Source organism: Pogona vitticeps, chromosome 3 (assembly GCF_051106095.1).
Source record: "Pogona vitticeps strain Pit_001003342236 chromosome 3, PviZW2.1, whole genome shotgun sequence".
Classification (NCBI taxonomy): Eukaryota; Metazoa; Chordata; class Lepidosauria; order Squamata; family Agamidae; genus Pogona; species Pogona vitticeps.
Genome location: NC_135785.1, coordinates 84,357,944 through 84,371,329, shown reverse-complemented (window position 1 = coordinate 84,371,329; position 13,386 = coordinate 84,357,944). Strand labels below are relative to the sequence as shown.

At 39.4% G+C, this 13,386-nt stretch overlaps 1 protein-coding gene across 3 annotated transcripts in view; it reads left to right on the top strand.

The window, feature by feature from the left end:
* The first annotated feature begins 437 nt into the window (after positions 1 to 437).
* Positions 438 to 13,386, top strand: part of KIF20B (kinesin family member 20B) — a 52,012-nt gene continuing 39,063 nt past the window's right edge. For 2 of the 3 annotated variants that reach the window (XR_012085524.2, XM_020803212.3), the window contains exons 1-9: positions 520 to 656; positions 5,634 to 5,786; positions 7,105 to 7,191; positions 7,307 to 7,426; positions 7,601 to 7,739; positions 8,017 to 8,201; positions 11,224 to 11,281; positions 11,858 to 12,052; positions 12,948 to 13,059. Coding sequence is in view for 2 of the 3 variants with exons in the window: in XM_020803212.3 (XP_020658871.3) it covers positions 5,640 to 5,786; positions 7,105 to 7,191; positions 7,307 to 7,426; positions 7,601 to 7,739; positions 8,017 to 8,201; positions 11,224 to 11,281; positions 11,858 to 12,052; positions 12,948 to 13,059 (1,043 nt within the window). In the remaining variant the exon portion in view is untranslated. Of the gene's footprint in view, positions 657 to 5,633; positions 5,787 to 7,104; positions 7,192 to 7,306; positions 7,427 to 7,600; positions 7,740 to 8,016; positions 8,202 to 11,223; positions 11,282 to 11,857; positions 12,053 to 12,947; positions 13,060 to 13,386 lie in introns of all 3 variants that reach the window. The other variant, XM_020803213.3, reaches the window with a different exon arrangement.

Genomic DNA, 13,386 nt, shown 5'->3' with positions numbered 1-13,386 from the left:
ACTCTGACGAGGAGTTCTGCAGATCTCCAAAGCCTGCACCTCCTCAACTTGAAAGGAAAGTTGGCGTTGGCGAAACCCCTGTATCGTCTCCCCCCCCCAACCCCCGTGGATTGTAGACCTTGTTGTGTGGCCCCCTGGAAGGCTAGCATGTGTGATTTGGCGTAAAAGTCTCCGGCAGCACTACCCGAACGCCAAATACAACTTGCTAGTGTTTCAATTGCAAAAGACTGTTGCATTTGTTACAACAACGTATTCTTCACGGCGGTGCCTTCCTGCGGCTTGTATTGGATGCAAGAGATTGGCGCGCTCCAAAGGCGGATCTTTTTTTTTAAGCACGAAAACTACATTTCCCGGCACGCTCTTCGGCGCCGACGCGAGCTCCCATGAGCCCTTGCAGCTAGATTTGAAAAGGAGACCGCGGCTTACTGACTCATAAGAGAGGACTCGGGGAGGGGAGAGGAAAGGATTGGGGTCGCCGGTGGCCTTGGAAGCGCTCCGCTCAGCTGGTTCTGGGACCGGGCCGTTGCGGCCCTTCCGGTGTGGGCCCCTGAATCCTGACTCGGTCCCCACACAAAGTGAGTAGCCACTCCTGGTCCCACTTCACAGCCTTATAACTGAAATTGCCCTGAGCTTGAGAACTTCAAACTCACCTGCCAGTAAGTTTGTAATAACTCGGATAAGTTGTTTTTTAAAAAAAAATGCGGAGGGACGGTTTAAGTTTGTTAATTTGTGGCGGTGACAAGAGGGAGTTTGATGGCACCACTATCAGATTTATTACAGCACAAATATGTATTAAATCCCACTTCATCAGAGGCTCTACACCAGTGGCTCTCGGTAAGGAGAAGCACCCACGCCGTTGGAGGGATGGAAAGTTTTCCTAACAGTTACTAAGATTCAGTTCTTCCAAAAAAAAAAAAATCTTAATTTTTCTGGTGTGGGATGTATGTTGTGCCTCTGCAGCCACCATTCAAAACACCAGGAAAATGGCCTGCTGTTGCTGCACAATATCATGCCCAGGAAAAAAAAATCCCAGGCTTTACATAGCAAAAAGGCAGCCTGAACGGTGACCACACCAATGGCAGCAGTCAATATAGGCTACTCCTGTACAGGATGTGCTAACTGCAACATGCTCTGTGTGTACTTTGTGTAAAACTATCTCCCCACAAAAGGCAAGAGAGCCTTATCGGGTTATACTGCTGCAGTCTTGATTTCCTCTAGTGAGTTTAGAAAGATTTTGTAGAGATCCTTGGAATCTGAAAATAGTAGATATGATAATTACCAATGGTCAGATCCTTATACATCATGTTGTACACTTTGTATTTGTACAAGAACTGTGCAGTCTTGTACATGTTTAGTTGACAGCAAGCTCTGTGTTTACTCTTTAAGACCACAACTTATACAAGTGCAGGGAATCTTGATTGTTGAAACAAAGTAGTTAACGATCTCTTTAGCATTGCCAGGTGTTTTTGCTATCCACTGAATGTGTTCACAATATATTAACGTTTAAGTAGATAGCCTTCTTGTTGTTGTCCAGTATGGAAGTTGCCATTCCTTGTTAATAAGGAAAAGGAGAATTATTATTCTGATGCCTCCAGTAATAGTTTTTTTAAAAATGTGGCTTATGTTCCTGATATGAATGAGTCACACTGGGAGTGTTATTTTTTCCTTTCATTTCATTGCCTGCTAACGGAAATGTAGCATAGAAGAGGACAACTTAGTCTCTAGCGGAAGGGAGTTCCAGAGTGTAGAAGGAGGTGCTGGAAAGACCTTGTTATATCCTTTCCAGGTGTGCCTGTGAGAGTGGTGAGACAGAGGGGAGGGCTGTCCCCAAGGACTGAAAAAGTTGGAGTGGCTCTTGTGGCGAGATGTGGTCCATCAAATAGTCTGGACACAGCTGTACAGGGCTTTACAGAATAACCAGCCAGAATGTTATAGATTCAACAGGAGCAACTGAACCTTCTGTTCACATTTTGTGTGTAGTGATCTCTGAATGCAGCAAATTGGTTTCATTCCGCTCCCCCTAAACAAACACGAGAACTAACCCATTGGTTACTGTAGGTTTATCTCTCTAGTTTGTAAGAATACAACTAGATTGCCAAGTACAGCCATCGCTGCAAACAAATGGGCCCGTTCAGCTATGTTCAGCCATTTGTGTTTGTAGTGGGAATGATTCATCAATTTTGGCTTGGCAAGTCTTCAGGATTAAGGTGTGTTCTGTGCAAACGTGGTCACTGTTATTCCATATTTGTTTCTACCTTCTAATGTAAATCCAGTAAATGCCTGCTGAACCACTCAGCTGAATATTGGAAGGCTAAACTTTAAGCTGCATGTACTATCTCTGTCCATACAGGTGTGCTGGTCTGCAGAAACTTTCTGAACATATTCAGCTCTCATCAGTATTTTCAGGTCTCCACAGGTCTAAATACATTCATCACACATACTTAAAAACCCCTTTCTGATCTTTGCACCAATATGGGGGAAGAATGAGGCTTGCATGCATGCCCTTGCATGGTTTAAGACACCTGAGTTCAGGCAAAGGGCTTGAAAGCATTATGCTGCAAAAATCTGATACTCAAGGCAGGGGTTTTTGCCTAGATTATTTTTCACTCATCATTTGTCACTTTTCAGCTATAGTTAGGTTGCGATGACACCGCCAAGCCAAATCACTCTGATTTGACTTTGCTACAGTTTGATTCGCAGCGTGTATTATGGTTAAATTCAAAGTCATTGATCACACAAGGGCTGCAGATTGATTTGGGAGTTTAGTGTTCACAGTTGATGTGATGCAATTCACATTTCATCCCACAAATCTTCCCTTTTTGTTCCTTTCTCTGGTCCTGTTTCTGCTGATCTTTTTATGGTTCACTGTAAAGCTGTTTGGCTTTGAAAGGTGGTGCAGTATAGTGGTGCCTCGCTTTACGATTGCCCTGAATTATGACGATCTTTTTGTGATCGCAAAACAATGGTCTAAATGGGGGAATTTCGTTTTGTGATGATCGGTTCCCTGCTTCGCGAACCGATTCTTCGCAAAATGATGATTTTTAAACAGCTGATCGGCGGTTTCAAAATGACTGCCAGGTAACTAAAATGGCTCCCCGCTGTGTTTAGGGATGGAAATGGCTGCCGTATGGAGGATCTTCGCTGGACGGTGAGTTTTAAGTCCATTGGAACGCATTGAAAGGTTTTCAATGCATTTCAATTGGCTTTTTATTTTCGCTTTACGATGTTTTCGCTTAGTGGCAATTTTCCTGGAACAGATTATCGCCGTTAAGCGAGGCACCACTGTATTCCAAAAACAGTGGTAGCATTCAAAAGTTCTTCTTAACATCTACAGAAATACCACTGCTTATATACCACCCTATAGTGCTTAAAGTGCTCTCTTGGTTGTTTACAATTTAATTATGCAAGGTACATGTTGCCGCCCCCTCCAGCAAGCTGGGCACTCAATTTGCTGACCTTGGAAGGATGGAAGGCTGAACCCATCTTGAGCCAACCACTTGAATCCTTTAGTATTGAACTCAGGTTGTGCAGAGTCTGACTGACTGCAGTACTGGAGTTTAACCACTGTACGACAAGATGTGGGAACAGTTTTATTTTGTCTGGGTTGTTTCCATTTTCTTCATAATTAAAAAGAAATCTTACCCAGAGGTGATCTAGCACCGAACTGGTTTATCAATACAGTACTGGTGATATGATGATCTAGTGCTAATTTCATAATTGTTTAAAAAAAAAAAATTAAAGGATGATCAAGGGAAAATGTGGTGTTCCTGTGGTCCCGAACATCATGCCCCAACTGCCTACTTCACTGAAATACCACCCATACACATGCTTCCCCTTTAAAAGAGTCAGTCAACTGTTGATGTGGGGGGAAAATACATTTGAATTGTCCAGCTTGGAAAATAAAGTAGAAACTTTAAGTAGCAGAGAAAAAAAGCTGTGTTGGGAGCAAAAAGGGCCAGACCTATTCAGATTGGCCTTTGCATTGGTCGGTAAAATAATAATAATCCTAATTCATCTATTTTATAAGCAGAGCAAGTCCTATGGTATTTGACCGTGTGGTCACAACCTTATTCTGGTGTTGAATGCAGTTCCCACCATTTCCAGCGAGTATGATGGGAGTTCTAATCCAGTGCATCTGGAGAAAACAAATCATATACAACACTGTAATTCTCCTGCCTGCTTTCATCCAAGAGTATAAGTAGAAGTACAACGCAGTGACAGCAAACTAAATAAAAGCAGGTGCTAAACTGCACATTGAAATTAAAGATAGCTTCCAGCTATTTCTAACTCTGTTGTGCATGAATAATAAAATAATAAGCCTCTTTGCTATTGTGCCATTGGTAATTGTTAGGTTTTATATTCTAAATGAGTTTATGGCTGAGTAGTGGGGAGAGTGCTTATTTTAATTATTTTAAGCTAACTCTGGTATGAAGTACTTCAAATTCCCAAATGAGTTTTTTTGTGTATATAACTAGCAGCAGTTGTGGGAGCTTCTGTCAACCATCTTGTGAACGGTCTGCACACCAAGTTGTACTAGTGAACTTTCTTTATTTGGTACAGTGGACCCTTGACTTACAAACTTTTTGAGTTACAGACTTCTCTGGCCGCAAAATTTAGGTTTGACTTGCAGCCTGAGAATTGACTTACAGACCAGAAAAAAACCAAAATGGAACAAAAACGGCCTGTTACGGGATTAATCGGTTTTCAGTGCACTGTAGCTCAATGGAGACTTGACCTACAGACTTTTTGACCTGCAGCCACCGTTCCAATACGGATTAATTCCGTAAGTCAAGGGTCCACTGTATCACCCAGCCAAGATAAAAATTGCTACAGTAATGGCCTTATTGGCTTATGAAATAGAAGGTGTGAGTTTGTGTTTGTAAGTACGTAGCCCCCTTTCCATCTCATTTGTTTTTGTGGAGAACTGGATACACATCTGCCACACAGCATTGTAGAGGTTTTGAGAGAAGGATCACTCTTCTTGGGTGCATACTTGGTTGACATGGAATATTGAACAGGTCTTTCAGTGCAGAATATACCTGATGCTTTTACTGTAACATTTTACTGGACAAAAAGGAGTATAGGGAAGTATTGCAAGCTGTATGACACTATGACAAAACACTTGACTTAACATTATGGATGTTCTCCCCTGAGGGGTCCTGAAACTGTGAGAAGTCAGATTTATATGGAACACAAATGAGAAACCCAGTGGATTAAGTAATAGCTTACTCTGTTTCTTCAGTGGTCTCCTTTACTTGAAAAAACTTCCAATTTAATAGCAGGGTGTTTCCAGAAGGGTCTGGGAAAGATCCTTGCCCAAAACCTGTGAGAGCTTCTGTCAGTCAGTGATAGACAAAATGGAGGAACAATGCTATGACTTTGTATCAGAATCTGGAAAAGTTACTCTTTTGAATGATGACAAATAATTTGAAAAGTGAATTTCCCAAGTTCTGGTCTGTAGACGTCAGTCCAGGGTGGCAATTAAGAACAGACATGTTTGCGTATACAAACATAAATATATCTGATACAGTATATAAATTCTATGACCAAATTGGGTCATAGACATAGTCAAAACTTGTTAGATATTCTCTTCAACCATCTGTCTCTTTCTTCTTGTTTGTTTGGTTTTTTAGAAAAGGATGGAGGTAACTTTGAATGGGCCAGTAATTCCCAGGCTGTCCTTTGTTTCTGCTGTTGAGCTGTCCCCAAGAACTGGTCCTGTGGATGCTAGTGACATTAGGAAAAATCTCTATGGTGACTTCTCTTCAATCTCTGATACAAGCCAGGTAAGAAAGCAAAGTACCTGAGACCACATTTAGAGTCACATAATGATTCTCTTGTGAGGAGGTAGAGGATATGTTTATTTTGGTTTGTCATACGCCTTTTAATGTCCTTTGAATGCATCTCTGTGTGCCAGCTCTTGCATATCGACTTAAACGTTTTAATGTATGAGTCATACCTTGGCAGCCCTTTTAGGCTTCTCAGAACTTTTAACCTGTATTTGTTGTTCAGGATAGCTTAACAGTTTCATTTTTAAAAAAATCAGTGTGGTGTATTGTACTTGTGGAAATGACCCCCTACTCAACACTGAGGTGGGAATGAAGGTTTGGGATGCTTACTTTTTTATGGAACTGAACCACTTCACACCCAGTTTCTATGAGGGTAGAATAATATTACAGTGGCCAAGGACTGGACAAAAATTTCTGAATGGAATGAAGGCTCAGTGACAAAGAATGAAGAGCTAAAGAAGAATCAGCTGGAGAGGTAAAATAGGTAAAGTTTTAGGAAGAGGGTGAAGGAGACGAGATCTGAGCTGCAAAGGCAGTCAATGGAAATGGGATTCCACAGAAATTTTATTATGTTAAAGAGAAGAGGGTGTTGGAATGGCAAAGTGCAGCCCTCTATATGTATTTGCTGTCAATTCCCAGCAGTCCTGGCCAATGTACCATAGCTGATGGTGAAAAGCACTGGAAGATTGTATTCCAGCAACATCTGGAGGGTTGCACTTGATCCACTCCTGGTGTTGGAGGTGAGAGAGTAATACTGGGAATGCTTCTCAAGTGAATGCTTAAAAAGGGATGCTAGCAATGAGAAGGCTAAAGAAAGTGATTTCTAGGTTTAGAAGCCACGGGAATTGAGGGCCTGACAACAGTGGGTACTTGAGGTGGCCTGAATTCCACAGTGAAAGCAGTATAACCAGCCAATATTTTTGACAGCAGATTTTGAGCACAATTTGAGCAAGAGAAAGTTAACAGGCTATTTCTTTGCCATAACATGGGCTGTCACAACTCCTAAAGAGCTGGGTCCAAAATTTTTGGAGTTCCATGTGGCAGTTTCCTCTCCTTTTCACAAAAAAAAAAAGCTAAAGGCAGAATACCTTGAGAATGGCCAATGTGTCAGTGGAAGAGGTTGCTTGTCATTGCCATAATAAGTGGCTGTGAGTTGTCTGTGTGTGTGTGTGTGTGTGTGAGGAGAAGGCTGAGAGAAATTTCTTGACTGGGAAAACAATATCTTTGAACTTCAGAAATACATAACTCGTGCCATATGAAAACAGCAACGTGTACAGCAACTGTTAGATTTCTTTTGCTTGCTTTGTTTCTTTAGAGAGAGAGCTTGGAATCCAAAGAACGTATTCATGTCTGCCTTCGCATCAGACCGTTTATGCCGTTGGAAAAAGAGAGCGATTCTCAGGTTTGATTTAATAAAAAATACTGTATATTTAAAAGCAAAGCTTCATCAAATCTGCTTGGTTAAGAAATATATATTTTTTCTTTAAAACTACTTGTTTTAAAAAACTTTTTTACAGGACTGTATTTCTGTTCTTGATCCAACAAGTGTTATATTAAAAGCTCCCAAGAGTTCCAATGTTTTTCGGCTCAGTGAAAAAAACTTAGGACAATTGGTGCAGAAATTCACTTTTTCACAGGTAGGATAGTTTTATAAGTCTACTGTCTTTATAAAATCTCATAAACTGAAAACTTTGCTTAAACACTTTTCATTATTCACACATAAACTTGAAAGCTTAAGGAAATAAAAGTTTCAGATTATGTCCACAAGATCTATGCTAAAAGTTTTAAAGCTTTTATTATTAATTTGTTAGGTATTTGGTCCTGAAACAACACAAGAAGAACTCTTTGATGGTGCTGTAAAGCAGCCAGTGCTAGACTTCCTGAAGGGGCATAGTCACCTAATATTCACTTATGGAGTTACAAATGCTGGAAAAACCTACACATACCAAGGTATAGCTCAGCTTCCACACTTGTTCTGGACTGTGTTTGCTTAATTTAAAGAAAAGTCCCAAGGATATTCAAGGTCGGACTGGATTTCCTTGGTACTCTCTCATGGGAGTCTTACTAGTGAGGATGATCAAAGATGGTGCTCTATGCATGCTTATCTGGGAATAAGCTCCATTGAATATTTGCTCAAGATCTCTCTCTCTCTCTCTCTTTCTTTTTTTTTCTTTTGCTCTGAAGGTGTATTCAAAGTCCTGATAAATTTAATTTGTTTTCATGGCAGGCACTGAAGAAGCCAGTGGCATTCTCCCAAGATCTCTGGATTTGTTGTTCAATCACCTTTCAGGCAAACTGTATCCAGGGATGGACCTGAAACCCCACCGATGTCGAGAACACAGAAGACTGAGTAAAGAAGAAGTGAGAGAGGAAACATCTGTCAAAAACTCACTGCTTCGTCTCATGAAAGAGGTGCGCTGATTTCTCTTAAGACTTCTGGACTGTTTCTGTTCCCAAAGGAGCATATGTGTGTGTTCAAAGACATGGAATTTGAGGGAGGGAATTATTGTTTCCAAGCCCAGTGCAAAAGTGTGTGTGTGGGTTTCTCTTCACTTCTATTTTGTTTAACCCACTAAATCCCCATAGACACCAATGGAAGGCAAACCACTCCATCATCTCCGAAGCTAGCATAATTTTTCTTCCATTTAGGAGAAACAATGAGGCCTTAAGGCCTTGACCCCTGGAATGTTCCCTATCCCTGCCTCTCCAGTGAAAGTGCATCCATGCCAGTGGTTCCCAAAAGTTTTGATGACATGTTCTTTTCGATTTCCAAAAAAATCACCTCCTGATGTCTTATTTACCATCAACCCATCCCTTATTATAAAAAAAAATCAATTCGTAAAATAGAGTTGAATATAAATGTACCAGGTTTTTCTAAAGAAAAAAAAATTAAATGCAAATAGCTTGTTCTGAGAAATCTTGACATCTCATAACAGTATCCCAGGAATTTGTTTAAGCTGATTCATTTTTTTATAACAAATATTTCATTCTTGTGTCTTCTGGGGAAGCGTAGCCACTCACTCACACACACTGGTTTGAGAACCAGTGTAATGTGATAACAGAGCTTTTTGATAACCAACAGAGAAATCTTCTGTTGGCATAAATATTCCCCCTGTGTTTCTGTAACTTCCTACAGTCCATCACAGGCTGGTTAGCATGGATTCAGTTTTATCTTACCTATTATAAGATCCTTTCAAAAAATAGACAAGTGCTACACTTGCTGTATCAGAGTAAAATGTGTGATATACCATATTTTTCCATTTATAAGACGACCCCCTCTTTTCTAACCCCAAATTTGAAAATGTGATCGCTGCTTTTCCCTTCCTTTTGCTAAGCCACGGGGCTTAGCAAAAGGAAGGGAAAAGCAGGGATCAAAGGGCTGCAGAATCACTGAGCCCGCAACTGGCGGTGGAGGCAGCAGCAGGAGGAGGTGGAGACTGAGGCAAAGAAGCAGCCAGGCTTGACTGCCTCCAATTGCTGCCCGTTGAGTGCTGCCACCGCCGTCCAATCACAAGGAGACAATCTCTGGAGGGGGCAATTGGGCAGTGGCAGCAGCAACAAGAGGCGACCGAGCCCAGCTGCTTCTTTGCCTCAGTCTCCGCCGCCTGCCGCTGCCCTCCATCTATAAAGCAACTCTTAATTTTTTCCTCTAATTATTTTAGGGGGAAAGTGTCATTTTATACATGGAAAAATGTTATTTAGTAACCATTTTCTTTTTCTTAATGTCTGTCTTACATCTTGCCACTGGGAATTGTTACCTTTCAAAATGTTCTTTGAGGTACTCCAGGAAGCAAGAGTTTAGGCAGTACAGTTCTGCAAAACACATTTTCTATACTCAGAGCAAACTGTCACAATGAAAAATCTTTGTCTTATAATGATTATAAGCTAGAAGGGGAAATTGTTCTGGGAACAAATAGTATAGAATAAATAAACTGGGTTTCCAAGTGTCATACAACCTGCTAGGCTTTTGTATGCATTTTTTGCAGTAACTGTTTTAAAAATGTTCCTATTCAATTTTGCAAAATTTCAATTTTGCAGTATGAAGTTGCTTCTGTCACATTTTACTGTCTCCACTTTTCAATACCTAATCATACCTCAATGTATAGAAATAAATGCTTATAAATACAGTAAGTAAAAGTATGTATCACAACAAAGTGAAAAGAGATCTAAAATAAGATAGTAGTAATTAGCAGTGTTGAAGTCATAAATGATAACCAGTAAACTAAAGCAGAGTAGTGTTTATCACTAATTGGTATGGGATACAAGTTTAATAAATGAATTACTAGATAAATAAATATTCATAAGATTACTACTGGATAAGTGAAGGCCTATGTAGAGGAAAGCCTACTAACAGGATATATACAGCACCCTCCTGCTTGTGGGAATCTTTTTTTTAAACCTGGTTTGTGAATCAGGAGTGGTCAGCTGTGATCCCCCAGATGTTCTGGCTTACAATCCCCTCTGGCCTTAGCCAGCACAACCAATAATGATGAGTGCCATAGGATTCGCAACTCAGAAACCTCTGGAAGGTCTCTGTTTTTTCCTTAAAGGTGAGTGAATTTTGGAAAGCTGAGCTAATGCTGCTGTCTTGCTAGAGATGTAAAATTTCAATTTTTCCAGGAAAAAACTTTTCCCCCTGTTTTTTTCTGGAAAAAAATGGAAATTTTCCATCTCTATCCCTTGCTGTGAGCTTTTCCCTACTATTGCTGCTTTCTTTCTACACCCTTGTTCTACTTGTTTTGAAATATTCCAGAATTTGCAGATAAATGTAGTGACCCCCAAAAAAGGAGATTGTGTGACAAGCTGAGACATGATGAGGAAAATGTTGAGGGTGGAGGAAAGGCCAAGCAAAGCAATAAATGCCTCTGGGTACATAATTCAAAACAAATACAAGGATGTGGTTTGCTTCCAATAAACCCCAAGCTCTTGTGAATGTATATTGTGCTGTTCAATGTATACAGTGAGCTTTCACGGCGTGCGCGAGAGAGACCCTGCTCTAGAAAGAACATCTGGTGTGTCAGGTTTTCTAACAGATTATAAAATCTGTAAAATTCACACCAGAGCTTCCTTTGGATGATTGCAGTACTACAAGCTCTGAGCTGGAATGTCCTGGAGATAAAAATGCTCATCTACTTGCTTATTAAATTATTTTAAGAGTACCTAGAAAATTGCTTTGTCAGTGGCAGAAAGTGGATTCTAGCCACTGAAAGCTCATTTGTCAAGTTTTAAAATGCTGTAGAGTTCTATTACTAACTTAGTTCTCTAAAACATGCTACAGCTACCCTAGAACATAGTTTGTACGGTACAGTAGTAGTCTTCCCTGAGTGAATCATACTATCCTAATGTTTAGTACGAAGGATGATAAAGAGAATTTCTCCGAAAATGTGTAATACACCAGACAGTTAAAGTTATCTTTTTATGTCTTAAATTTCAGACAGATTACCAAACTAGCATCCATGGGAATTATAGCAAAACAACCGATAAATCTGAAGGTGAGTTAAATATCTGAAAGACAAAGATGCACGCATTCTTTCTGAATGATTATCTAAATGGCCTGGTGGTGGGCACTTTACTCCCTGCAAACAAGCTGCAGGCTCCAATCAAACTGGAATTGTTTTTTCAAAATCATTTTTTTAAAAAAACTTGATGTTAAATTCTGTTTAAAAAGCACACATATGGCAAATCTCAATTTCCCTGAAGCAAGGTTCCATTTCTTGCTTAGAAGAAAATCACTATTCCTGGAGTATTTTAAGGACTGTCATTCTGATCCGAAGGAAGTTTTCCCCCCTGGGTGAATAGAAAGTATTTGGGCAACAAAAAGCAAGTGGGGAATATGCAAGTGGGTCTGATGTTGCCCAGTCCTGTTTTAACAAGTAGTGTTTGACAGTGGTCTTCCTTTTGTATCTCAATGTTTCATTTTTTTCCACCTTGGAACTTTCACTGCAAAAAAAAAGTTGTCCAACAATATTGTTTGATATCGCATTTCCCTGTCCCCCTGCAAAAAAGGAAGAAAGAAAAAGAGAGAGAATTCTTTCAGCCAAATGTTTATGCAATCTTCGTTCTTCCAGATTTGACAGAACCAGTAAATGAAGCTGAACAATCGTACTCAGATGAGAAGAAAGGAGTAAAATTCTCTGTCTGGGTTTCATTTTGTGAAATTTACAATGAGTGCATTTATGACCTGCTGCTTCCAGTTTCTGCTGACAAGAAAAGAAAGATGTTGCGCCTTGCCCAGGACGTAAATGGTTGTTCATATGTTAAAGGTATAAAAAATCATTAGTGACAACCACATTTTCAGTGGCCTTAAAATTGGAGCTTGGAAAGTTACTCTAAAAAGGAATCAATTCTGTAATTCATCACACTATCACCCTCTCCTTTCATTAATGTTACCAGTGGTGGGGTTAAGTAACTCACTGAATTGCTTGTTACTTTTTTTTTTGGTGGAAAAAAGCCTAAAGATTGTTAGATAATAACAAAAAACCATTGAAGTTCCTCAAAACACTTCTAAAATGCATGGGCAAATTACCTAAAATGCATGTGTGACTTCTCTCACATACCCAGCCTGTTCCCATTTATATTACCTTTGAAAGGCAACTTTCTTATACTATCATTACTTAAAAGTAACAGCAGAGTAACGTGTTCTAAGGAACTAGTTTTCCTATATTTTATTAATTCTGAGCTTTGCTCAAATGGCTTTCTTATTTAATATGAAGTAGCGTCTTTTTAACAAAAATCTAATTCCTCTTTAGAATGTGGAGGAAAACCTTTTTTTTTTTTTTACATTTTTAATAGCATAATTACCGTAAGCATGGCTTGGACATATACATTGTCTCTCGCCCTCTTTGGATGGTTACAAAAACAAAATGAATTCTTTCTTGTCTCCAACACCACGTATTCCCTTTTTAATAGAGTTGTTACACCTCATCACAAAAAAACTGCTGGCATGAAAAAGAATAACAAATGGTGTGTGAGAAACTTTCTTATAATCTCAATGGACATCTAAACTAGTACAGGATATGTACAGATTCAACAATAAACACTGTAAATGTTAGAGTCTAAATCCAACTTAATTATCTATATGCATTAATTTTTCAAATATGTGCTTATGAACTGTTTTATGTGCAGTGTTTAATGGACTAACCTTGACTTTTCTTAAAGACCTACAGTGGATTCAAGTTTCAAATTCTAAAGAAGCTTTTAAACTCATGAGACTTGGCCTGAAGCATCAGAGTTCTGCTTCGACAAAACTAAATGCCAACTCTAGCCGAAGGTAAAGGCAACAACTTTCAGTGTGGAACAGCCTAATGGTTTGTTGTCTTTTTTAAATTGAGAAAGCTTGTGCAATCCAGACTTTGTTCTTTGTTCATCTATTTCTAAAAGTAACTGCTTTAATTTTCTACTCTTTTCAACTTACTCTACTATATTTCTGGATGTGGATATGTTAATGAATAAAATTAATAACTAATAGATGAAAAGTAAAATTTCATGCAGATGGAGTAACTGCATTTTTACAATGCATCAAACTATGACTGGTGAAATGTGAATCAGCCTAGTGTTCCCAACTTTGTGCATTCTACTTTTGATTAATGGCAGTTTG